A 27,040-nucleotide genomic window follows, 5' to 3' on the forward strand; every position below is an offset into this window, starting at 1 on the left:
GCCGGGGCGGGGCGGCGGCCGGCGCGGCCTATCAGCGCGGACCACGACCCCGGCGAGCCCGGCGGCGAGCGGCCCGGCGCGGCGGGATTGGGCGGCGGCGGGCGGGGGCGGGGCGTGCGCGGGCCCCGCCCCCGGGCCCAGCCGCGGCGCAGGCCCGAGCGGAGCCGACGGCCGGCGGCGCAGGCGGCCTGAGCGCGGCGGGGCTGCGGCCGCACCTTCTCGTCCCCGGCGCCCCGCGCTCGGACATGGTGGCCCCCGGCGCCGTGACCCGCCGGCTGGGCTCGGTGTTCCCCTTCCTGCTGGTCCTGGTGGACCTGCAGTACGAAGGTGAGCTGCCCGCGGCGCGGCCGGACCGCGGCTCCCTCGGGCGCCGGGCGCGCGTCCGGGGCGGCCGGCCGGGCGGGGCGGCGGGAGCCCGGAACCCCGCGGCCTGGCCGGGGCCCGAGCCCGCCCCTGGGCGGCGGCCGCGCCGGGTTCCGGGTCGGGCCGGGAGCGGGCCGGGCCGGGCCGGGCCGGGAGGGGCGGGGGCCGCGCCCGGGCCGCGGAGACCCTCGCGGGGCGCGGGCCGGGGGCGGCGGCGCGCGGGGAGCTGCTTCCCCGGCGAGTCGGGGGCGGGAGGGCGGCGGGGCGCGGGGCGGGGCCGGCGGGGCTGGGGCGAGTCCCCCCGCTCCCCGCACCCCCCGGGGGAAGTTCGGTCGGGGCCGTGCGGCGCCGGGGCTGGAATCCGGGCTCCGGCGGGCGGCGCGGCGGCCTCGCACCCCCCGGCCGTGTCGCCCCATCGGGCCGCTCGCCCCGCGTCCCCGGGACGAGCGCGGGCGGGAGCCGAGCGCGGTGCGACCCGGACCGCGCGTGGAGGAGCCTCGCCGCGGGCCTGTCCCGCCCGGGCCGGCGGCCCCGGAGGTCACAGTAAACTACTGCAGATTTATTGCCAGACGCAGAGGCGTGAGGAGCCCGAGTCGGGAGCCGTGTCCAGTAAACCCCCTTGAAAGTGTCAACTTTAAGAGGGCCGTAGCCCCCGGTTTTTAGGTCTCATTGCTGGCAGGTTTCTTGGGGAAGGTTTGTGGGGAGCTTCCCCTGGTGACCATATTCTTTTGAATCAAAAAAAATCAGAACACGTGGACTGACAACATTGGAACAAAGAATTGACAGGGAGGTTGCCCCAGAAAATCTAGGGAATTGCAGTGTGAATCCCCGGACTAAGTCAATACGGGTTACGTATTCCTGTTCTGCATTTTCTGATGCCCGCAGAGCTCGTCCCTCACCTCCCCAGTGTAGCGCTACTGTCAAGTTACCGTTAATGGTTTTGACCACTTAAGGGAAAGTTCCTTATAATGTCGATTTTTTTTAAGCTACAAAAGTGCACTCTTTTGTATGAGTTACTTTTTCTATTAACTTGTGGATCACTTTTGTAGAACTGCTGTTCTGTATGTGAATTCTTTTTAAGGTTTATTTTCTTTATGCAGACAAGAGCTGTGGTGCAGGCCAGAGGTTGGGGTGTCTGTGTGAGAGGATTCACCAGAGACAGAGCGGGGAATAGAACAGGCGGATCCACTTAAATCCACTGCTGATGGGAGCAGCAGGCTAGACAGGAGAGGTCTGCCAGGCCCTGTGGGTAACTCCCTGGCCAGCTGGGGATAGAACTTAGGCCACAATGGCTGGTGATAGCTTGACAGTGCTGAGACTAACCCCTGTGCCACCAGGAAGGCCCTCTGTATGTGATTCTATGGGACTTAACAGTTTTTCCCCTGCTGTGGTATTTTCCATAAGAAAAATCCCATTAAACAGCTTTCTGTATAGGAGACCACGGTGACACTTCTCAGGAGTGTCTGTGTAAAGTAGCAGCAGCTCAGTATAGATGGTAGGAAAAGGTCTTAAATTTATTCAAGGTCTTCTGTGTGCCAGGCATTGTTCTGTAAGCTGTATCTTATTTATGGAGGTATGTGATAGTATCCCTACTTTACAAAAGTGGGAACTGAAGCTTCAAGAGTTTGAGTTAATTTGGATAAGGTCACATGACTGTTAATGCTAAGAGCCATGAGTTGAACTCAAGTTATTGGACTCTAAAGTTCATCTTATGTGCAGGCCGGAGACAGAAGTGGTTGAGAGCATCAAACATTTGTGAGTGGTGACAGCTGAGAAAAATTAGAATTTTTTGCTGCTTTTCCACCCACAGTTCAAACTTCTTATGCACCAGACTCTCACATGGAGGGAGGGCCTTTTGAAACAGTGTTGTGCTCTACTCTCAGAGTTTCTCATTCAGTAGATTTGGGTTGGGAACTTTTGCATTTCTGAAAAGGATTTTTACATAATAAATTATATAAAGGAGTGAAGTTAGATGTTTGCTCTATCCCAGACACTAAATTTGTTGATGGGGATATAAAAGTAAGAAATAACCTCTGACTTAATTAGCAAACTATTGTCTCCTGTTTTCCGCAAGAAAATTCAGTGTCCAGGTTACCTGGCCTCCAGTTTGTCCTAGAAGAATTTCACCTCTGCAGGATTCCACTGCTAAACCTGAGGCCCGGGAGAGAGAGAAAGGGAATGGGAGTTAGAAGAGTGTATGTCAAGTGAAGCACATGGCTAACTACTGATGGAGAGGGCCACAATAATTAGCTTAGTTGGCCTAGTTTTTTCTGATTTAAAAATACTAATCTTTGGTTTTTTTTTTTTTTTTCTTAAGTCTGTTTAAAAAAAAAAAAAAGGTTAATATAATCCAGAGAAAGAAACTATGTAATAGGCTCATGGATTGAAAATATCCCCTTTCAAAAAGTCCTTTGAAAGAGGGGAGTCCAAAGAACTAGATTAGGAATAGAATTTTTGGAGTAGAAAGAAAGCTTGAATAGTATCTACTTTAGTGTTCTCATATTACAGATAAGGAAGCTGTTTTAATTCTTTGCTAATGGCTTGTTCTATTTGGTGACTTAAGAACACAGCATGGAAACCTAATCTTCTTTTATCTCTGTTGCTTCCTTAACATGCAATCTGGACTCAATTTTTCTTTATTTCACTAAGTTGACTGACTAAACCATATATTTTGACCATACGGAAAAGAATAGTTAAAAATACACAAGTATTAAAAGATGGTGGTAATTTTTATATGACTCTAACCTATATTAAGGTGTATGTTTTGTCTTCTCCAGGATTTTCTTGATGTTATTTAAATATGGAAAGAATAACGTAGTAAAGATGAATGACTTTTAGTAATTTATATAAAAAAATTCTACTGGATGGTCAGATGCTTCAAGAATTATTTTAAATCTTTTAATAAAATAGGCTGCAGTTAGCAGTAGCATCAACGTTTCAGTTCATTTGAATGGTTAGTATTTGCTGAGTGAGTTGCCTGGAAAGTGCACTAGTCTTGGTGTTGTGGGACAGCTGGAGTTGTCAACATTTCAACCAAAGATTTTCTTTTCAGATCTTTGGAAAACTGCATTTAAAAAAAGAAAAGTCATCTGATGAGTTTGTGTCATTTGGAGTTCTAGAATATAGAGAAGACTCAGCCAGCAGAGACGTAAACCGCTGTGTTCCTCGGTGCAGGGTACACGGCATAGAGCACAGGGCTCTTGCTTTGCCTTTGCAGACCGCTTGGGGGTGTGCGATCTGTAGTTGGGAAGCGCCGGTGTCCTCTTTCCTTCTTTTCCCGTTAACACTGGTGGTCTACTTTGTAGTCATTCCATGGCAAACACTCTTCATTTCCTTGGCCCTGTTTTCTTTCATTTTACCTCATTTGGCAAAATTCAACACTGATTAAATCCAGCTTTTTTGGTGGCACTTCAGACCGGAACATAAATGAAAAAGGGAGGTAACCTTGCTCACTGTCCTCATTTTGTTTGTAATCTCAATTCCCAGTGTACACGACATGCGCTAGGCATTCCCACAGTTCCCTAGTGTTTGTTTTTGAAAATCAGTATTTTGTATTTTTTTCTAAATCTCCGATCCCCTTTTTCTCTCACTTTACCTCCCTTTTAGAGCATGTCTTTCACCTTATATTAAAATGGGTGCTGCATCTCTGTTCCTGGTAAAATCTAGTCTGTAAACTTGGGCCCTGGATACCATTTCCTTTCACCTTCTGAAAATACTTCTTCTGCACTTGCTGTTTCTCTCAGGTGCCACGCTTCCTCCCTGTGCTGGGCCATTGCATCAACTCCAGCAAGCTGTAGTGTTTCCACCTTAAACTGTGCTCTCATATCAGGTGACCCTTGAGCTACTGAACTGCATCCTTGCTTCTCTTGACAGCAGACCTTTAAGAGTTGGTGGTAGTCTCCATTTCTTTATCTTCTCAACTTACTACTCCTCTGTACTGCAAATTCTTTCATATCTGACACCTACTTACTTAACACCTTTTTCATCTTAATCTTCCCCTCCATCACTAAGCTCTAACTACGTCAGCTTCTTTTACTTCCAGATGCCAAGTTCATGTCTGACTAAGGATCTTTGTTTTTCCTGTTCCCAGAGTCTGGAAAATTCTTCTGAGATCTTCAAATGAGAATTGTTTGAGAGTTACCTGCCCTGACACATCACATAAAAAGTACTCTCTTCTACCCTCAGTACGCTCCCTTTACTTACTTGCATTTTCTTCATAAAACTTAATGAATTAGTGAAATTTCATAAAACTTAGTGAACTAACTCATTTGTCTTGTCTGTCTGTTCCTTCTACAATGTCTTAACAAAAGCATTCTTGTTACCGAAAAACATGTTGACATGAAGTAGATGTGCAATAAATATTTTTAAAATGGATAAGTTAACTCTTTGAGCTGGTTTTTTGCATGGGCTTTACTAAAATTATTTTCCGCATTTTTGTGTTTAAGGTAAAACAGGTACTGTGCAGTGAAATCAGGCAGACTTGGTTACAGCAGATTTTATTTTCTTAGTTCTCCTCAGAAGATTTTGGTGCCCACATTGGTCAGATGTTCTGAAGCGATTGCAGCCTTTTCTTCCTTTCAGTTTGGCTCTATAGATGAAACCACAGCTTAAGTCAGGTTGATGAGCAAGAGATGTTTACAAGGCCTAAGTTTCTCGGTTCAGTGTGTTTTTGTGGAAGCTGTTTTGTCGTTAGTCCTTGCTCAACTGTGGAATTGCTAAGATAATGAACTTCTGCCCTGTCTTTCTGTGCACATTCCACTGTTTTCTGTTTCTACCATGAGAATTCTTTCAGCCCCATCTTGGTTGGATCTTTTCAGACAATGTGGTTTTGTTTCATTTTGTTTTTTTGCTTGTGTTCCTTTCTAGAATGATCTCAGGGATTTCCTCTAAACACTTCAACCTGAATGCCACCAGTGGGTTTGCTACTAGGTCTGTCACCTGGCCTTACCTTGACCTTAATAGCTGTACCATTTTTTGCCTTTTTCACTCTTGTATCAGTGTTGATTGTGATTCTTATCACATCTTATGTTTAACCCCTCAGTTTTAAGTTTCTTTTTTTCTTTTTTTTTGGTTTATAAATAATCCAGAGATATTTTTCACACCCACCATGTAATGAACTCACAGGGAATGGTTTCCAGCAGCTCAAGCTTCTTTCCATGACTTCTCACAAAGTGTGCTGCTCCAGAGGGAGCAGTTTGGTGCTTCACCTGAACCCAAGTGCCTTTGTCTTTGTCTTCCTTGACTTTCTGATCAATTTCTTCACACATTTCAGGATGTTATCTCTGCTCTTAGAGTGCTTCATGTGTTCAAGAGGATCATTCATTCTCTTGGCAAGAATCTTGCCCTTGTTTGTTTACAACAGTGCCAACTGTTTGCTGGGTAGCATCACAGACTCTTCCAGTTTTGCCATGGGAACATTTGTGGGGCGTTCCTTTTTGAACATTTTCTATTGCCTTAATGTCTGCAATATCTCTGTTCTTGGAGATTTGCATGTATGTGCCAAAGGAACAACTCCATTTCTGAAAGGCCTAGAGGACATAGCAGATGCCTTTGCTCCTTCCCTTAGAGTTGGTGACTTTTTGGAGATTTACTGGAAGATGGGAGGTAGTTCTGGCTGAAAGGCCTCAATTTTAAGTTTCTTAGATTATTTTTGCTCTCCAAAATATAACCGTTTCTAATATGAACTTCAGTGGAAGACTTAGCTATTCTGTCTTTTCTTCTGCCCTTCCTGCATATTTTGCTGATCTATGGTTGATGCTCGTCTAAGGAGAAAACTACTCTTTAATTTGGAAATGGCATGATACTTGGTTGCTTTATCTCTCAAAAATAATGTTCATAGACCACATGGCAAAGGAAAAAAAAGGATATGTGGCTCATAATAAAGTTGAGATACTGCAAAATCATCCAGAGTTTACAAATAATTTGTCCCCCTCCACACACATAGTAGTGTCATTATAAATCATTGGTAGTATCCGTTTGATTTGATAATTGATATTTTGTATCTTAGATTGTTATTCTGATGAATTATCATGCACTAGTATAAAAGGAAAACAGGGACTATCAGTTTTCTTGGAAAAGAAGAAAATCCCTCACCCCTCTGGGTCTGAGTAATCCATACAGAACCAGATGGGTTAGTAAAGCCAGCAGCGTGAAAAGAATGCTGCATTTGTTATTAGGAGTGTTTTTTGGGAGGATTGCTCTGGCAGTAGCATAGGGTCTGAGTTTGGAGGGAAGGCTCCAGTTAGGAGGCACACCTCCTTCTGGGGAGAAATTCTGCACGACCAACTAAATATTTGGAGTGAGAGTACAACATAACTTTTTTGGGAGTGTAGCAGGGCTACCAAATTAGCTCTGTTTGCAGAAAAACTACAAATGAAAAAATAAAAAGACTGAGATTTTGATATGACCTGTAGAGGAGGTAAGGAACATGGATGCCCTGCCTTGGTGACCAGGGAAGTCTCCCCTGCGACTTATGGGAAGCCAGTAAGGCTTACATCTAGTCATTGACGCTCAAGGTTTGCTTGGCAAAGAGATATTCTGCCTTGCCAAGTTCGGGGCCCATACTTTGATGGATTTCACTTGTACATTCAGGAAACTAGGCTCATTTTTGTCAATGACGACTCCGTGCAGCACCGACTCATGCTTTCACACATTGCTTTCGGCTGGCACTTCCCATGGTCTATCTGGTTTCTTGATATCCTGAAGGACGATTGCAGCTCTTGGTTTTGCTACTTCATAACTCTCTCAGCATGTTTCTTTTCCTCATGAGATGAGTGTAATGAAAATGTTTGGCGAAGTTCTTCAAAGTGACACTCTGGGTGGAAGTAGTAAGACAGGTAGAAATAGGAGGGAGAGAGCTCCAGGAGCCCGGGTGGTAGTTCTGGTTCTTTTGCAGGGGACACAGTCCACTCAGAGCTGTGAGGAGGAGACTCTGAATGACTGGCCCAGCAGTTCAAAGAGTTTTGCAAAAGCATCCTTAGCCCCCACTAGACTTTCAGGTTAAACTTGGGAGACTGGAAACACTGTGGCTAAAATACTACATCAAATGATGGATGGGTTGAGCATGTGAAGAGAATTCATTAACTGAGGAAAACAGCCTGGTTTATATTGGGGGTTGAAGAGGAAGGATCTTGCCTGCTCTGTACTGAGAAGAAAGCAGAGAGCTGGGTGCTTTAGAATTTAATATTGATTTGACAATATGAATCTTCAGACAGGATGGGGGTAGGTAACTTCTTTAAGCTTCAGTTACTTCAATTATAAACGTGTGAAAGATGTTTACTTTCTAGGGTTGTTGGGAAAGTTAAAGTGAAATATAGACACTGAAATTAATTATCTCATAGTAGGTTCTTAATTCCTTTTGTGTTACATCTTTCCTGTTAAACATTTTCATGGCTGTTAGGTAAGGAAAGCATTTTGACTAATGGTTTACTTGTCACCCAAATTTCTTCCCTTCTCAAGCAATATGGAATTCTGTATTCCCTCCATTGATCAGATTTTCCCTTTGAGAGAATATTGGAAAATATTTGAAGTCTTCATGCTATTTTGAAGATCTCCCCTCCCCCAACTCCCCATATTTTGAGGCCACATAAATACTCATCAATTTGTCCCAGTATTTAATTGTTCCTACAGTAACAGGCGAGATCACTTTATAGCCCACATACAGCACTTTGGCCAATCTTACTTGATCCCTAGTTCAATCTCTGGTATAATTTACCATGAACGATATAGAATATATATTATATTTCACACTAGGAATTATGTTTACAGGTATACAGTTTATAAATACTTAAAAAACTCAAAATGTACTATCTTTAACTTTTAATTTCCTCACCACTAATTCCTTGATATTTAAAATGAAACTTTATTATGGAAAATTTCACATATTTACAAAAATGGAGAATATCAATAGTTTAATAAAACCCATGCTCTCATCTCCCAGCTTTAATAATTTTCAACTCATGACTCATTTAATCTATATAGTGGATTATTTTGAAATATACATGTCATAATTTCAGTATCTATAAAAGATGTGGGCAGTTTTAAATTTCAGAATCTGTATTGCCTGTATTATCTGCAGCATTGACTAGAATGCTGCTATACCTTTGAGTTAGTTATAATTTAACAAAACCTTTTTTTTTAAAGACTGTTTTTTTTAAGATTTATTTTTATTTATTTATACAAGCACTGGGTACAGTCAGAAGCTCTGGAGGGTGAGAGAATTCACCAGAGCCAGAGCGGGGAGCAGAGCAGGCAGACTGATGAAACACTGCTGAGGGGAGCAGCGGGCGGCAGGAGAGGTCTGCGCTCCATGTGGGACCCTCCTCAGGTTGGCCGCTGAGCCACCGGGGAGGCCCAGTTTAACAAAAACTTTTAAGGCAAGTTGTTTTTCTTTCCTGACCTATTGGCTATAGTGTCTATGGTGCATGCAAATATTTTTTAAAACAAGAGTTTTCAATTGCAAGTGATTTTTTTTTTAATAAGCAGCATCTTTAAGAAACATATTCCTCAGTCTACTTTGTTACATTTTTTCTGTAAGTAATAAACATGAATTAATTCTTACTGGGAAAAGCTAAACAGCACAGAAATACATATTGTGTCTTCTTTTTAAAGCATCAGTGAGACGAGACCGTGTGTACTGTGATGCAGCACACTCCCTTGTTCATACCACACTGCTTTCCAGTCTTACTTGCTCCAGTCGTTTCCCATACTGCAGCTATTTTTAAAAATGTGAATCAGATAGTTTCCTACTAAAACCCATCCTAATGACGTCCCTCTTCACTTAGAATAAAATCTAAATTTCTCACCTAGCTCAAGGCCCAGCATCATCTATCCATATCTTGCCTACACCTTCTCAAAAAACTGGAGCCTCCTTCACATCCTACCCAGGATCTTTGCATTTGGCTTGTACTCCTTCCCTGGTCATTTTTTGACTTGCTGGAGGCTTCTTGTCTTGCCTCCCTTCCTTTGTTATTCAAGTTTTTTAACCTAAGTTAATTTTCTTAAGGGCTTATTTGATGCGTTTGTCTTACATCAAGTACTAGACCTCCATTCTTTAGGCAAAATAACCTGCCTTAAACGGTTAGCCTTAGGGTGCTCCAGGACTGATCTTGGTGTTTTTTCCTCCACTGCACCCCACTGCTGGCGCAGTCTGTGCGTCCATACTTGGTCTGTTTTTATGGATAGTGCATCCTTTGAGTCTGTGAGAACAGCAGTGGCATTCATGTTTAGGTTTTTTTCTGTTTGCTCCACTAATTATGTTCCTTTAGGGTCTATTTGGTGTTAGTTTCTTAAGGATTGATTTTATGATCATCTTTGTATTTCAGAAATGTTCAGGGCCAGCCTTTCAGTGCTGCCGGTGGAGAAGGCCAACTGCCTGCCTGGAGGCTGCGAAGTTCCAGGGCTCCTTTCTGTGCTTGGTATAGGCATTTGGAGCATTCAAAGAACTGAAGTCACCTCCCTGGCATACCTCCTCTGGGAGGGTGTCAGTGTGTGCTTTTGGCCACCAGTCTAAATTCTAAAATTTGTATATTTGATGGTTATTCTTTAAACTTTTTTTTCCCAGCAAGGTTATACATTTATATCTGAAGACGTCATTTCTAGAATTTGAACATATTGGGAGGTGGCCTCATATGCTCAGTTGGCTGTCTTGATTTTGTCCCGAGGTCCACTTTCTTCAAAACACTTTTTTAAATGTAGCATGCAATTATTCTTTCTCTTCATGGAAGGAATTTAAATTTTAAAAAATTTTGATTTTGGAAAATCTTAAAAATATACCAAAATAGAGTAGTATCACGAACCATTATATCTTATCCCCCATCTTCAACAATTATTACATATAGCCAATTTTGCCTCATTTATGCTTTCCGCTACCCCTCCAAGATTATTTTGAGATCAATTGCATTCTTCATGTTATACATTCTGTAAATATTTTAGTATGTGGCAAAGATTCCAATATCATATTAGAAGACAGACTGTCTATCCAGAGTCAGTGATGGGAAGCTGCTGGCTAGGGAGTGCTCAGACATGAAGAGCGTTTAGCTCATTTGCTTTTATGGAAGAGACTGCTCTATTTACTCACCTCTGTTATGGCCAGAGTTTTTGCCAGAGTTTTTTTTACACTTAGAGTATATTCAGGAACTTGTTAAATGAAACACATTCCACAATCTTCATTAGAAAAAACAGGTTATATTTTTAGGTATGGGATGGAATTGGCTGCGACTACAGGTAATCCTCACTATCTGAATACATCCCATTTCTAAACAGGTATTGCATCGTGGATTTTCACAGGACAGGAGTCTCTATCTTCATTTTGAGTGAGAAAAGTGAGAGTGCTTTTCCTGTCCATTGAACCCCTCAAACTTATTTCCCCAAATGTTACCCATACGTTCCGAAGTAGTCTAGATGTTTTCACAATGTTGCCCAAAACAAACAGGGTGCTACTGGAACCCTAAGGCAACATTAAGGTTTCCTCCTACCCTCCTTTTCTTTTTCCCTTCCTTCCTTGTATGGTGGGTCCAACAGGCAGACAAGGTAGCACTGCACAGAAAATGAAGATTAGGAATACTGAAAATTGACAAAACTTTGTTAAACAGCAAGATAAAGTGAAATTCATTCAGAGTTTTGCAATATTAGTTGAAATAAGGAATGCATTTGCTTTTGATGACTCAGATGACAGGCAGTCACTCAACTGCTCATTCTGGCAGGCCCCTGCTCTCTCTTCATTTGACCTCCTTGTCCAGACAGCGGCTGAAGTCATGTGCATGTATGGTCTCCTACTTTTCTTTATATCTCTAAGCAGTCTCTTCCCTCTGTTTCTACTCTTTTTTTTTTTTTTTTTTTTAAAGATGTATTTATACAAGCACTGGGTACAGTCAGAAGCACGGGAGGGTGAGAGAATTCACCAGAGCCAGAGTGGGGAGCAGAACAGGCAGACTGATGAAGTACACTGCTGAGGGGAGCAGCGGGCGCGGCAGGTGAGGTCTGCGCGCCATGTGGGACCCTCCTCGCTGGGCGGCCAGGGATCGAGCTGGTGCTGCAGAGGCTGCAGGCAGCCTTGCAGCCTAGCGCTCCACCGCTGCACCACCAGAGAGGCCCCGTTTCTAATATGCCACAATCAAGTCACCATCTTGTAGAAGATTCTTTATTAGTTTTACTTATCCCTTCTCTAGGTCACTTTTCAGCTTTTGTTACTTTTCCCATCTGAATAGATGACTGCGGGAGATGACTATTTTTAACATTTTATTCTTTAGAATTAAATCTTGGTTCATAGAAAGCTCACCTCTTTTTTCTCCATTTGTTTCTAGGTGCTGAATGTGGAGTAAATGCAGATGTTGAGAAACATCTTGAGTTGGGCAAGAAATTACTTGCAGCTGGACAGCTTGCTGATGCTTTATCCCAGTTTCATGCTGCTGTAGGTTTGTATCTTGGAACCAAACCACTCAGGTCATGTTAGTGAATTCTAATTAGCAGCTTTTTTTTCTGTACAACATTTAAGATGAACAATAATTGGTTAAACAAAACTTTAAAAAATACAGGATTCTGGGTGAAATAGATTAATAGAAGTATAACACTTGAATGTATATGTATCTAACCTAAGAGAACTTTCCAGGTAATTGAGACTTAAGTGTCAGGAATAGTTCAAGTTAATTTTGGCAGAAAAAATTTTCTCAATGTTACATAGTTTTCTGTCTTTTTAAAACAAATTTCATACTCAATGACTTGGGATCCTCGGCACAGTGGTCACTTACTTTGAGGCCTTGTGGGAGGCCCTGCAGTCATTGCCTCTTCAGTGTTAGTCCAACTCCTGCTGCTATTTCTTGGTCTGTTTGTGCAGTGACTGTCTTTGCAGTTTTTAATCTGTTAGGACTATGAGAAAGGAGAAGACCATAATGAATAGGTTCTAGAGTGAGGACTTTAGGGGTTTTCTTATGTGTCCCTGCAACATATATTATCTTAAAAATGATCTTGACCTATATGTAGGTCAAGATTTTATATTTATAGTTATATATAATATATATATTATTTCACTCCTTCCACCTTGTAGGTGCTGAGCAGAGTGGTATTAGCTCAGAAGCCTAACTCATCCATTTGCTCTGTGCAAATCCCACTTAATTCTCTAGTCTAACTCTGTATTTTCTTCCTTTGTACTATGGTCTATACCTTTATTTCTTCACTGCTTTTTTAGTTGGATTTTTCTAAGGAGCAGAGATGCACATTAAATATATCAGTTTAACTGGAAATCTGTAATTTTCTAAAATCTTTTGCATAAGTTCATAATCTACTTCCTAAATCCATATTCTCACTTAAGAAAATTTAGCAAAGACTGAATTGCATACTTAAGAAAGTTATGAGTTGAATACGGTTAATGTTCTAGAACAAAGGCTGGCAAACTTTTATTCTAAAAGATGAGATAATAAATATTTTTGTTTTTCGATAACCTTGAGAGCTAATATTTGTTATTTTAATTTTCAGATGGTGACCCTGAAAACTATATTGCTTATTATCGGAGAGCTACTGTCTTTTTAGCTATGGGCAAATCAAAAGCAGCACTTCCTGATTTAACGAAAGTGATTGAATTGAAGATGGATTTTACTGCAGTAAGTGCATGTAAACTTTCTTTAAAAGAGAATTGAAGGGAATCTTGAAGAACTAATTTGTTTCTAAAGGTGAGGCCTGGCCTACTATGCCACGCATCATTAGTGAGAAGATGTAGAAAGCTACTATAATAGAGTGGACTAGGAAACAGGAGAATTTCAGAGTCCCTGGAACCAAAGATATCTGTAAAAGAGGAGCAGTGGAAACACTCAGTGATTTTTGAAGTATGGCAGTAATGTTAGCTTTGTGCTTTGGAAAGACAAGTCTGTGAGGAGGCTGGAGTGTAGGGCGAGATGTGAGGCTAAAACGTGACTTTATTAAGGGGCTGACAGGTACTGATGACAGTTTTAATTAAGGCTATAGCAGGAAGAATAAATAAGAGGGGATGGCTCAGTGGTTTGTGGTGAGGATATAGTGTTGAATAGCGTTCTCCCTGGGAGCCACTACACAAGCTTCAGAAGTGGATGAGTTGGCAGGTGACTGTAATGGCCTACATTAATAGGACATTGTTATTCTGATTACAGTGGAGTATATATTTACAAAGCTATTTTCAGAACTTTGGTAAAGTCTCAACTGAAACTACCTTTGCTGTAGTAAAAATTAATTTGATTTATATTTCACATACTATCAGGCTACCCTTTTTAAAAATGTGTAATTGAGTGGTTTTTAGTCTATTTAGTATATTTACATGGTTATGCAGCAAAAAGTCTTTAAGGAGGCATGCTTTAACAAAACTTACACACATTTGGGGGCTCCCTGGTGGCACAGGGGTTAAAGTCTCAGCGCTTTTAAATTAGCACCAGCCAACTATGGCATGAGTTAGATCCCCAGCCAGGTAGCTGACCCACATGGTGCAGCAGACCTCTCCTATCACGGTGTATTTCAGTAGGCCCACTTGTTTTGTTCTCCACTCTGTTTCTGATTGAATCCTCTCATACACACACCCCCACCACCTCTGGCTTATATCCCATCCCAGTTCTTATATGCATAAATAAATAAAATCTTTAAAAAAAAAACTTACAGGGCCTCCCCGGTGGTGCAGCAGTTGAGCGCTGGGTTGCAAAGCTGCCCGCAGCCTCTGCAGCACCAGTTCGATCCCCGGCCACCGGGTGAGGGTCCCACATGGCACGCAGACCTCTCCTGCCACCAGCTGCTCCCCTCAGCAGTATATTTCATCAGTCTGTCTGTACTGCTCCCTGCTCTGGCGAATTCTCACCTTCCAGCGCTTCTGACTGTACCCAGTACTTGTATAAATAAATAAATCAATCCTTTAAAAAAAAACAAACTTACAAATTCACTGGTTCTAGAATTTTATCACAGTGCCAAGTGAAATGGATAGTGAAAGAATACTTTATTAATATTTCATTAGTCAATTTAGTTTTATTTGTTTAGAAAAGTTAGAGATGTATTATGGTACTCAAACATCTTTTTTTCCCTTCTTCTAGGCGAGATTACAGAGAGGTCACCTGTTGCTCAAACAAGGAAAACTTGATGAAGCAGAAGATGATTTTAAAAAAGTGGTAAGTTAAGTTCAATTTATTTTTGTCCTTATAAAGATGTTAGACATGACACCAAAAGCATCATCAATAGAAGAAAAAAGAAAGTAAGTTAGATGTCATCAAAATTGAAAGTTTTGCTCTGTGAAAGACTCTATGAATAGTATCAAAAAACAAACCACATAATGGGGGGAAAAATACTACAACTAGATTTTGGTTCCTTTAAATTCAGATTGCTCTGGAAAATGGTTTGGAGGAAGACAAGGGTGGAAGCAGTCTGCTAATGAAGCTGTTGTATATGTTGTGTGCTGTGATTCAAATATTCTGGTTTTCTTTGAATCAGATAAAAGTAAGAGCAGTGCTTTCCTTACCTTGTCCTCCACTTTCATGTTCCCAGATATATTTGCTTCCTGGTAAGCTTTGGGGAACCCCAGGTCTTTTGACTGTAGTTCCTCTGCTCTCTTGGTGGAAATAAAGGTGCCTTTCTTGACCAGCCAGACTTGCCTGTGTCTCCTCACCCTTTTCCCTCTCGTGAACTTGAGTATCTGGAATGGTAGAAAATTGTGTATATTGAGTATCAGACATAAGAGGTTAAAACTCTGTTTAATTTAAATTATTATTTTTATAGCTCAAATCTAATCCAAGTGAAAATGAAGAAAAGGAAGCCCAGATCCAACTTACCAAATCTGATGAAATGCAGCGTTTGCGTTCACAGGCATTTGATGCTTTTGAAAACGCTGACTACATTGCTGCTATAACCTTCCTTGATAAGATTTTAGAGGTAAGTTTTTTAGATACTGTAATGGACAAACTTAGCACTACTTTCTATTCTAAGGCATGTTTATACACTTTGACATGTTCTATACCACAAAAAACCTGGGTAGGATAAAATCAGATTGGTGTGTGGACATTCAGTTCCTAAGTGGAAGGTGATGTTTCTGTAGAACAAAGTTTGAAAAAGGATTTTCAGTAAATGTACTGAATATGCTGTAGAAGGGGCGGGTCATGGGTTTTTTTTTTAATTTTTAATTTATTTTTTAAAGATTTATTTATTTATTCATACAAGCACTGAGTACAGTCAGAAGCATGGGAGGGTGAGAGAATTCACCAGAGCCGAGGTCTGCGCGCCATGTGGGACCCTCTCCCAGCAGCCAGGGATCGAACTGGTGCTGCTGAGGCTGCACGCAGCTTTGCAGCCCAGCGCTCAACCACTGCGCCACCAGGGGAGTCCCCGGGTCATGTATTTTTATTCATTGCTTACTTTGCTATTTTTGTTTGATTTTTTTACATCTTGGTGGGAACAAAACTCTAGAGGTTAGATAATGGGGCAAAAGATAGAAGTTTGGCTGAAGAAAAAGGAAAAATAATGTTTTGGAAGGAGGAGGAATGTATAGAGTGAGGTGCTTCTAGGGAAAAAGACAAGTGAAGAATTGTTAAGGTCCAGAGGTCTCTGGACAGGGAAACCTAAATCCAGAGTTTTCTGTGTCTGAAGGACTTAATAACAAATGGTTTTGGAAGGAAGTCTTCTCTAATAAAATGGAAGCAATCACAGTTCAAATTTATTATCATTTCAGAGCATTCTGATACTTAGTTTCATTTAATCTTGGCAATAAACTTATGATAAATGTCAACTGGGCACTACTTTTATAATTTTATAAAGAAAATTACAGAATTCATGTTTTTACTAAATTACTATTTGCTAATGCTTTAATGAGGAAATATAAAGTTATAATTTTCAGCTTCTAGTAGTAGGTCTGTTTTGATCTGGCTTACTGTCCATGATACTTAATTTACATAGCACAGTGTTGATTTTGATATGTTGATATATGTGAACAGTTTATGTAACTTACAGATCAGCTCTAAGAAACAGGTAAAGATACTTCCACAAGCCTTACTGGTTAACTTTTGCATTTTAATTTTGAAGACTATAAAAAAGTGGTACTATTTTTGTTAAAATAGAAATCGCAACCTCTTACTATTTGTGATATGATTTCACATCAGAAAAAAGTGACATTTTACATTTAGTTATAGAATTTGTGGATTTAGAACTTAGATTTTTTTTTTAAATAAATCTTTTTTTTTTTTAAAGATTTATTTATTTATTTATACAAGCATTGGGTACAGTCAGAAGCGCGGGAGGGTGAGAGAATTCACCAGAGCCAGAGCGGGGAGCAGAGCAGGTAGAAGGACCGAAGTACACTGCTGAGGGGAACAGCGGGCGGCAGGAGAGGTTTGCGTGCCATGTGGGACCCTCACCCGGTGGCCGGGGATTGAACCGGCGCTGCAGAGGCTGCAGGCAGCTTCACAACCCAGCGCTCAACTGCTGCGCCACTGGGGAGGCCCTAGATTTTTTTTTTGAGACTACAGAATTGTTGATTAACAAATATGACTAGAATATTCTCTTCGAAATCAAATGTACTTTACTGAAAACTAATAATAAATAATAATAAATCCTTGTTTTCTTATGTTCAGAGTTTTAGAGTTCATAATTAAAGGGGCTAGGAAAAAGGCCTTGTTAATATAGCAATCCCTTCTCCCACTGCAATTTATTTCAGATATCCTTGGAGAAATTATTTTGTCACATCTAAACTGTATCGGATTTCAAAGTACTATTTACAATATAGAATTTATCACATCAGTTGGTGTTTCATATATATATAGAGATAAATTACATGGGCGCTAAGCATGAAAATGCATAATTTCCTGTTTCCTGAAGTCCAGTTCTTTTGTTCTTCAAGGTTTGTGTTTGGGATGCAGAACTACGGGAACTTCGAGCTGAATGTTTTATAAAGGAAGGGGAACCTCGGAAAGCAATAAGTGACTTAAAAGCTGCATCCAAATTGAAGAATGATAATACTGAGGCTTTTTATAAAATCAGCACACTGTACTATCAACTAGGAGACCATGAGCTGTCCCTCAGGTCAGTTCTAGTGATAGATACATCTCACCATCTTTTTATCGTTCACAGTAAGATAATCCCATTCTCTTTATAAATTAGTAAAATTTATGGTTAAGGCTGTTTTTATATTCTATATCCACCTATATATTTGTATTATTCCTAAATTCTACTTCTGCATAGTTTATGAAATTTGCTTATTAAAATAAAAAGGAGGCCTGTTTGCAGAAGTAAACACTATTTGTCATTTTAATTTGAATTAAATGTGTGCATGGTGTAATGCTGTATGTAAAAGTGTATGGTAAATTATGATGTCAGTATGCTTGTTACGAACAAAAATTACCTTTATTGCCATTTCTGTATTTAGTATGAAAAGCCATTCAGTGATTATTTTGACTTGGCGTTTTTCTTCTTTCTAAATACATGAGCAGTGAGGTTCGTGAATGTCTTAAACTTGATCAGGATCACAAAAGGTGTTTTGCACATTATAAACAAGTGAAGAAACTTAATAAGCTGATTGAGTCAGCTGAAGAGCTCATCAGAGATGGCAGGTAAGAAAAGTACACATTAGCATTTTTGAATTTTTCATTTCTATTTGGTTATTCTTTTATATCTTCTATTTCTTTGCTTCTGTTTCATTTCTTTGCTTTAAAAGCATGTTTTCATTGCTGGTTTTTTCATGACTTTTAAAACTATTTTCGAAATAAATCTTACAGCTCTGTCTTTTTGCTGTTGGAATTTATTGTCTTTCTCATTCACTTTGAGATCTTCCTGTTTCTTGATATGGTGAATGGTTTTAATTAAAACATGCATTTTCATTTTATGTTGTAAAACTCCGTTTCTTTAATCTAAACCTCCTCTCTTGGCTGGCATTTTTCTGACATTGTTCCAGCAAAGCAGGGGTGGGCAGCACCCTGTTACTGCCAGGTGGAGGAAGCAGTTTCCCGCTTGGTTTCACTCTGTGTAGTTTTATTACAGCTATTGTACCCTCTTGGAAAACTATAGAGTAACAGCCCAGCTAACACTTTGACATTGACAGCTTCTGTTTTAAATGTTACATTAAAACGTGTTTTAGTAACCAGCATTTAAATATGAGGATGGCAGCATTTTGAGAATAACTTCCCATGGTGGCATATAAATATTTATCTTTTAGTTTGCCATTACTGAAGAGAGTGGCTAGTTTAAGAAAATGCTAAAATAGCTTTTAGTGTTCTTGCAAAGTTGGTGAAGTTGGAAATGTGAGCAGTTTCCTTCGGCAAAGAACATTGTGCTTGGTTGTGAATACTGAAACATTAGAGAAAACAGCATGTAAATGTACTTCTTATTATATGAAACTGTATAGTGACTTCTTATACATGAAACTGTTTAGTGACCAAGATAAAGAACTTGATTTCTGTTTTGCTGAAAATGTTCTATCTGACATTAAGGTATTTTACTCAGTTTCAAAATCATGAGAATTTTTCTATAAAAAAATTCATTATTTGGTTTGATTGGTACTCACAAGCATGCCTTGATTTGATTTGTCCATACACATTTTCTACGGTCATGGGTTTTATCGCCTAACGGCTGCGAAGACTGCCTTCTATGCTACTGTAGATTAAAAAGGTAAAAGCAGTGTTTGAAGGCACTACTCATTTACTTGCATTGATCAATACACAGTGAAGAGTAGAGGTCCCTTTCTCTAGTTCTGGAAATAGAATTTCATTGTTACTCATCATGATTTGCTCATTTAATAGATACACAGATGCAACCAGCAAATATGAATCTGTCATGAAAACAGAACCAAGTGTTTCTGAATATACAGTCCGTTCAAAAGAAAGGATTTGCCACTGCTTTTCTAAGGTAACAGTTGATTTGATCCCAGAAATGTAAAAACTTAACATGAAATAACAACCATAAATCCTTTTCTTGCATTTACTTGTAGGACGAGAGGCCTGTTGAAGCTATCCGAGTATGTTCTGAAGTTTTACAGCTGGAACCTGACAATGTGAATGCTCTGAAAGATCGAGCAGAGGCCTATTTAATAGAAGAAATGTATGATGAAGGTAAATCTTTTATGGACTGATGTGCAGTTTCTTAAAATTGATGTATATGAAATTAGTACACGTTTCGTCTAGAACAAAGAGTACCTTTAAATATTGACAGTTTTAGAATAATGGCAGAGAACGTGAAAATTTTCTTTGTTAGTGGAGCTTGAAAGTTATACCATGTGAGGACAGAGTTCCGCTCTTGAAACCAGTTAAGTGGAATATAAAAATTAAAAATGTTAGCTTTCTTTCTTGGAGACAAATTAGGGAAAATATATGACAAACTAGAAACTTTAAATTATAGCCTCTCTATCACCCAGAGGTAATCACTATTCATTTTGGCTTATTAGTTTTCAAACTTTTGTCTATACATACACATATAAACATGTCTGTTTTATCAATATATGTATATAAACATAATCAGTGCATATTCATAGTATATACAATCCATAATATACATATGTATGTCATGTATGCCTAAATATAAATAATCTTCTGTGTCCCATGAATTGTCCAGTAGCATTAGGAAGGCCGCTTACCTGCCTTTGCTCATGTTGAACTAACAGTTTCCTGCTCAGTGTTATAAGGACCTTGAATAAAGGCAGTGGCTTGTTTTGGGATGATAATGCAGACATACATGGTGATACACATTTTTTGAAAAACAGAAGCTTTTCATATGTATTGCTTTGTGATTTTTTTTTTTCATTTGACAGTATGCTATAAACATTTAAATGAGATTTTTTTTTTTTTTAAAGAACCTTATTGCAAAGATTTCAAGTCAGGTCAAGCATTTTATATTGAAAACAGCATTTTTCTAGTGAACTTGGTTTGTGGTACTCTTTTCATTTGAATGCTGAGTATTTAAAGAGTGTGCACCTATTAAAATAATATGTATTAAGTTCCAATATCATGCAAAAGCAATCATTGTAAGTAGAAATTGTGGACAAAATTTTAAACACAGTAAGAATGATATGCAAGCAATGGTAAAACCTACGTGAAGAAGGTGGTCACCAGTGCACAGATCTTATGGAGCTATCCAGGCCTGAGACCTCATGCATGAGTAATAAAGTTGGTCTCATCAGACTCCACCTGGGCTTTCCTCTTCTCGAGGGTACCAGGGCATTTTCATTGGCCGGGGTTGTCCAGTCCTGCCAATGGAGGCAAGCTTCCTCACCTTCTTTGGAGGTCTCTGGAACCCTACAAACAAGGCAAACAGGTTCTCCTCTTCTTGGTTCAGCTCCTTTTCAGCTTTTTTGGAAGAACTCCACACAAAGCCACACAATCAAACTCACGTCCAATTTTTTTTGTTAAAACAGACCAAATCCCTATGGAAGTTATGCAAAAACAGACTCTAAGATAAGTAGCCAAAACTTACTACCACTATTTGTATGCCGGGTTGGTATCAAGGGGAGAGAAAATGTGACAAGTTAGCTTTGCTGGAAAAAAATTGCAACCTTGCTGCAGATCCTGGTTACTCAAAACAAAACAAAACAAAACAAAACCTTTGTGGATTCAGGACAGAATGCATAAAAAAATTACCAGTATTATGTCAAAGAAACCTTAGTAAATGTCAGGTGTATTTCCAGGTCTGTTCAGTCCTTTGTAGGAAAGTTTTTTTTTTTTTTTTTTTTTTCTCTCAACAGTTCCATCAATAGGAATCTGTTGAGACCTTTTCTCCCTATATTTCCAGAAACAATTTCTGTAGATGTGAAACAATTGAATCATACAATATTACAAGGTGACAATATACATACATACCAGATACTGAGAGGTTTTTTTGTATACACATTTTAGAAAAGTACTGTTAACGTTTTGTACATACCAAAGTTTTACCATTTTCCAAGTGACAATGCTTCCCTTCCAGTTTTACTTCATTAGGTAAAAGCCAAATAGAACAAATTCCTGAAGTACCGCTTGTACTTCCCTGCCTGTGTAAAAGGCTAAAATTTATTTCTGCAACATTTAGACTTTGCTGAAATTTTCATTATATTTAAAATCTAATGGAGTTATTAAATGGGTTATAATTTCAAAAGAACAAACCATTTTTTTCTAGTATGATCTGCCTTTTGAAACATTTCTTTTAAAGAAAATAATTAAGAGATAGGACTCAATAAAAAATAAAAGAAAAAAAGTAAAAAAAAAAAAAAAAGGTGGTCACTGCACTTAAACTCAAGAGGCTTAAGGTACTCTTTTTCAAGGAAGAAAGGGTTTTTTTTTTCCTCCTTTCCCCAATCTGAAAAGAATTTTACTTCTAAGTGGTTTCCTGCGAATGATAATTTTGGTTACTACTGATTGTGGGACATTTTTATAGTTGTAATTGAAGTTTTAAATGTTTGCAATCAAAATAATAGGTTTTAATATTCATAAGAATGCTTCAGTAAAACAGGCAATCTATATTGGAAGATGTCTTTAGCATGCTTCTTGTTTGCACTTTTGAGCAACAATGTCTGCTTAGTGAATGGCTGTGCACGAGGATTTCACATTCCAGTTTGGGACTCTGCAGCAAAGTACTTCTGTCATGTGCGCGTAAACCCTTACCTGTGAAATTTAGAGATGCTGCAGAAAAATATAAAAAGCTTAGTTGTTAAAAAAAAGATTAATCTTGTAGGGTGCTAAATATAATTGAAAAGATTGCTTTATACGTTGAATGTTAAAGTCAATTTTTAGGGAAACTTGACAACTTAATTCTTGAAAATGATGCTTAATACTAATTGATCTGTTTTCAAAATTATTTTTTTCCCTTAACATTTCTTTAAAATAGTTTTTTCTTTGTTTTCTTGTGGGGGGGTACGATACAGATCATATTTTGGGGAATTGTTCAGAATTACGGTTTTACAGGAGTTAAGTTGTTGTTTGAGTCATAGGTATGGAAATTAAATCACCTCATGGAGAGAGAATAGGTGTCTGGGTCTCTAGATTTGGGCACGAGGAATATAAGGAGAAAGCCTGTGTAGTTGAAACTGATAAATGTTACTTTGGATTTGAATCAGAGGTTTAATATGTAAGTGAGTAATAATCTTATTAACTAAGCTAAATAATTATATGTTGAAATCTTGAGTTAAAATTAAGATTTTTCTATATTCTAATTGCTGATTTTACCTTTTTGAAATCACAAATAACAGCTATGTCAAATGAATTAAATGCACTAGCCACACTCAGATCTAGAGGCTAATTATCCCATATAATACTATTCATACAGAAAAGTCAATGCAATTTAAAATGATGGTAGGCATATAATGAATAAAGAAAAAATGGGTTTACATTAGTGAATAAATGATACATGGAGATATTAATTCTAGGTTTATGATAGACTCACCAGGAAAGGTATCAGGGTACTTACTAGGAGTCTTCCTCCTCAAAACCTTCCTTTCAGTTCTGGATAAATACCTAAAAGTGAAATTTGAAATTGCTGGATTAGATGGCAATTCTATTTTTAGTTTTTTTTAGGAATCACCGAGCTGTTTTCCATAGTGACAGCACCATTTTCCATTTCTACCTCTAGCGCACAAGGGTTCCAGTTTCTTCACATCCTTATCAATACTTGTTATTTTCTATTTTGTCTTGTTTTACTGTCTTTATAAGTTTGGGATCTGAGACCCAGTGCCCAGGGTATTTTGGGGGGGCTGGTCAGAAAGGCACCTTTTGCCAAGCCCATATCAAATTCTAGACTCCTAGAAGGGAAGAAATTCAGGGTAGACCACATTTTTTTCATAGTGAGCCATTTTCATCAAGCAATGTTGGGAATACTCTAGAAAGCCAATTTCCTAGACGCCAGCTAGGGGCAACCTTGCCAGCAGACCTTTCTAGAATAATAATCTCAGGCCTGCTTTTCACATGATATTATTATAGATAACCAGATGAATTGTACTTTCTAAATATTTACAATAACCAGAAATAAAGAAAAAATGTAATGTGGATTGTCATCAGACTTACACAACTGTGTTTTTCTGCTTTGAGTGACGCTTTAATCAGGTTTGTTGTAGTTTGTGTTGAAACCTGGAGGGTGACTTAGTCATTCTGGTTGTTGAGTTTTTCTGCCCCCTTTCTAAGCTTCTGATTGTTCTAAACTGTTGCTCTGTAGCTGACCAAGCAGGTTTTCTCTACCACTGTCTGTCTCTTCTGTAACAGCCATTTCCGTCTCAGTGATGGTAAGACTGCTTTGTATGAAATGCTGACATTAAAATAGCTCAAAGGCATGGGGAGGACAATGTGGCGAGTTGGCAAGTTAACAAAGAGTAGTGAGTTTTATTGCATGGCAGTAATATAACTACCGACATCGAACCTTAATTATGCATTGTCTAAGTTTGTGAACAAAATTATTAAGGTGTTGTCAACGTCTTTGGCTTCTAGTAGTGGCAAAGAATGGAAGGCCTGGGGATGATGGCTTTTTGTCAGTTTTGCAGGATAAGTGAAAATCAACAATTATAATTCCCTTTAACAGCACTGTTTTAAATATATTTTGACAGCTATACAGGATTATGAAACCGCTCAGGAACACAATGAAAATGATCAGCAGATTCGGGAAGGTCTAGAAAAGGCACAAAGACTATTGAAACAGTCCCAGAAACGAGATTACTATAAAATCTTGGGAGTAAAAAGGTGACTTTAAAAATCTGCATTATTTTTAATGAACTCTTAAATTTTTTTGATTCATTTCTCTTATGTATACGTTCAGTCAGATCATTATGTTAAGCATTGTTAAGAGTTTAAAGCAATTTTGAATGTTACAAATTAATGTCCTTTATAGAGACCAAGAATGTGACTGTGGAGAATTAGTAGGGGACAGAGCTGTGACATGTAGCATGAATAGGTCCTAAGCCTAAAAAGGGTAAAGAGGTAGGAGTGAGTTTTCTTTGGGTAGGAGCGGGGGGAGGGGGGGAGGGGTGAAAGAAAACTTCTCTAGGCCCGAACATAAAACACTTTAATAAAATTCACTTGCCAACACTGGGTCGTATGATTTACTCAGTATGTCCTTTATGTAAGATCTCCTTCCCTCAACAGGGAAATGGTCTTTTAATCGAAAGTCTGAAACATGTTCCTATTCAGCTAATCCAGAAGCAAAATAGAAAGGGGGTTCAAAGGGACTCTCTTTTTAATACCAAGAACTGAATTTTGGTAGCTTGGAAATTCAGGAAATTTAAAAATGGATCTGCGTGATTTTTAGGGGAAAGGTGTACAGAGCAGGCGCACTGTTCCCCCGGTGAGCTGTTGCGTGCACAAGTGTCTAGGACGCCTGAGCAGTTTCACTCACCACCCAGAACTGTGTGTCACATGCTCCTGGGCGTGACACCAGTGGCGCTAGTAGGAAAACTGGTCACTTACTTGCCATGAGGATCTCAATTGGCTCTTGTAGTTTTTTACAGCGGTGTGTTGGATGCTTACAATAACCAATGTTTGTTAATTAATCACTCCTTCAGAAATGCCAAAAAGCAAGAAATCATTAAAGCATATCGAAAATTAGCACTGCAGTGGCACCCAGATAACTTTCAGAATGAAGAAGAAAAGAAAAAAGCTGAGAAAAAGTTTATTGACATAGCAGCTGCTAAAGAAGTCCTCTCTGATCCAGGTATTGTTCGCCTTCCATGTTTCCTGTTCTTTTGAAGTGGCCCAGTGACCAGCGACTGTTGGTCTACTTCTTTGCTTGTCTTAGAGGTACTTGTGGGAGCGGAAGAATGAAGGGGTGGTGGGCAGGCTCTGAGGTTTACCTGGCGGCTGGTCCCGACCTTGCAGTTTCAGAGTTACCTTTACACCCAGCCCTGTGCTCTGTCAGGCTCTAGGGTCCTCATGTGTGGGGTGCAATGGAAAGCCCATCAAATGTGGAACCAGAGAGAGTCAATCTTCTATCAATACTTGAATGTTACTAGAACTTTTTGAGCCTCAGATTTTTTTTCATGTGTGATATGAAAACAACAGTGCTGGGGCTCTCTTAGGTTTCTTCCAGCTTCATAGATCAATGACAGATTCTTTAAAATGAAACTTACTAGATTAACTAGGCGGCCAGGCTGCCATGCTGAGGTGCAGCAGTGGGAGAAGAGCACAAACCTGAGCAGGTGTGTGTGCGCAGTTGTGGCCGGGAAGCGTGTCCTTGAAGACCAGTGGTCATTAGGTTTCCTGGTTTCTATATATGTCCTTTTATCACCTGTTAAAAGGGTCTGGGAAATAAGCTGAGAATTCATGGAATACTGAATAATGCTTTAACATTTTCAGAGGGAATTTAATGTTGTTTTAATACCTATGCTTTTCTTGTGGCTTTCTGTGTCAGGGAGCACAGAAGCTGTGACTTAGCCAGATTTAGCAAATGTAAGAGGTGAAGTTTTATGACCACTTGATCTTTTTTGAACACCTACCTAGGCTGTGAAATTGAAGTTAAATGATTCCTTGTTTGCAAGTAACTTAAAATCCAGGGATGAGGACAGAACTGTACTTGAGTACATAAGACCTCCTATTTGTTCTTTAGCAAGTATCAGGTACTGGACTGGCTCTGCTCTCCTAGATGGCACAGTGTAGGGGAGGGCAGCAGCATCGGTTCCCCAGCGTTGGGGGACTCTGGAGCTGGGGGTGACAGGGAGCTCACCAAGGGAACTGGGACTGATGGTTACAAAGGCGTGCGTCGGAATTATTAGAATCTTTTTTTCTCGGTTCCATTTTCTGAGCACTGTTTTTTTTTTGTTTTTTTTTAAATATTTATACAAGCACTGGGTACAGTCAGAAGCGTGGGAGGGTGAGAGAATTCACCAGAGCCAGAGCAGGGAGCAGAGCAGGCAGACTGACAAAATACACTGCTGAGGGGAGCAGCGGGCGGCAGGAGAGGTCTGCGCGCCATGTGGGACCCTCCTCCGGTGGCCTGGGAGCAGCCGGGGATCAAATCGGCACTGTAGAAGCTGCGAGTAGCTTCGCAACCCAGTGCTCAACCGCTGCGCCACTGGGGAGACCCTCTGAGCACTGTTCTTATTTTAAGAATGAAATAGCCTTTCTCTTCCCTCTGAGACCATCCGCTTGCTCTCGTTCCTTCTTCTTGCTTGTCTGCATTGGTCTCTCCCATCAGGCGTTTTCTCAGGGGTGACAGGCACAACAGCAGAGGGTCTCTCTCCTCTGGCCCGAGGAGCCTTAATTCACTCAAGATCAGCAGGGAATGGGGCGCTGCCATGCTGTGCAGACACTTGGTGGGTTGTCGAGGCACCTACCTAGCTGGCTTCGTATGGAGTAGGTTTGCTCGGAAGAGCGTGGTGTGTGGAGGCCTCACTCTGGAATTACTTATATTTTTCTCTTGTGAAGAGAGAAGATTCAGGGAAAGTGAATTCAGTTTGTCAGCTCATTTGTCAGCTCTGAACCATTCTCTGTGACCAGTTTTCTCTGTTCTGTTTTACCTAAGGCCAAACCCTGATTTGGGTGGGAATGGGGATGCCTCGATTTGAGTGTCCAGTGCCACTGTTTTGATAATTGGAAATAGTCTGCCCTCTCCCCTTAGTCAATATCTGTATTTAATTTGCTGGTTTCCTTTTATAGAAATGAGAAAGAAGTTTGATGATGGAGAAGATCCCCTGGATGCAGAGAGCCAACAGGGAGGAGGTGGCAACCCTTTCCACAGAAGCTGGAACTCATGGCAAGGGTTCAATCCCTTCAGTTCAGGCGGACCTTTTAGATTTAAATTCCACTTCAATTAA

At 40.1% G+C, this 27,040-nt stretch overlaps 1 protein-coding gene across 1 annotated transcript; it reads left to right on the top strand.

Annotated features, from left to right (window-relative positions):
• Positions 1-245: 245 nt before the first annotated feature.
• On the top strand, positions 246-27,040 carry DNAJC3 (DnaJ heat shock protein family (Hsp40) member C3; the record flags this gene model as incomplete). Its single annotated transcript, XM_084234638.1, has 12 exons — positions 246-327; positions 11,667-11,777; positions 12,835-12,959; positions 14,403-14,477; positions 15,082-15,234; positions 17,192-17,373; positions 17,781-17,900; positions 19,086-19,191; positions 19,274-19,394; positions 23,843-23,975; positions 24,794-24,942; positions 26,883-27,040. 12 exons carry the CDS (start codon positions 246-248, stop codon positions 27,038-27,040), a joined length of 1,515 nt encoding a protein of 504 aa, XP_084090764.1.

The sequence above is a fragment of the Talpa europaea genome (genome assembly GCF_964194135.1).
Source record: "Talpa europaea genome assembly, chromosome: 6".
Classification (NCBI taxonomy): Eukaryota; Metazoa; Chordata; class Mammalia; order Eulipotyphla; family Talpidae; genus Talpa; species Talpa europaea.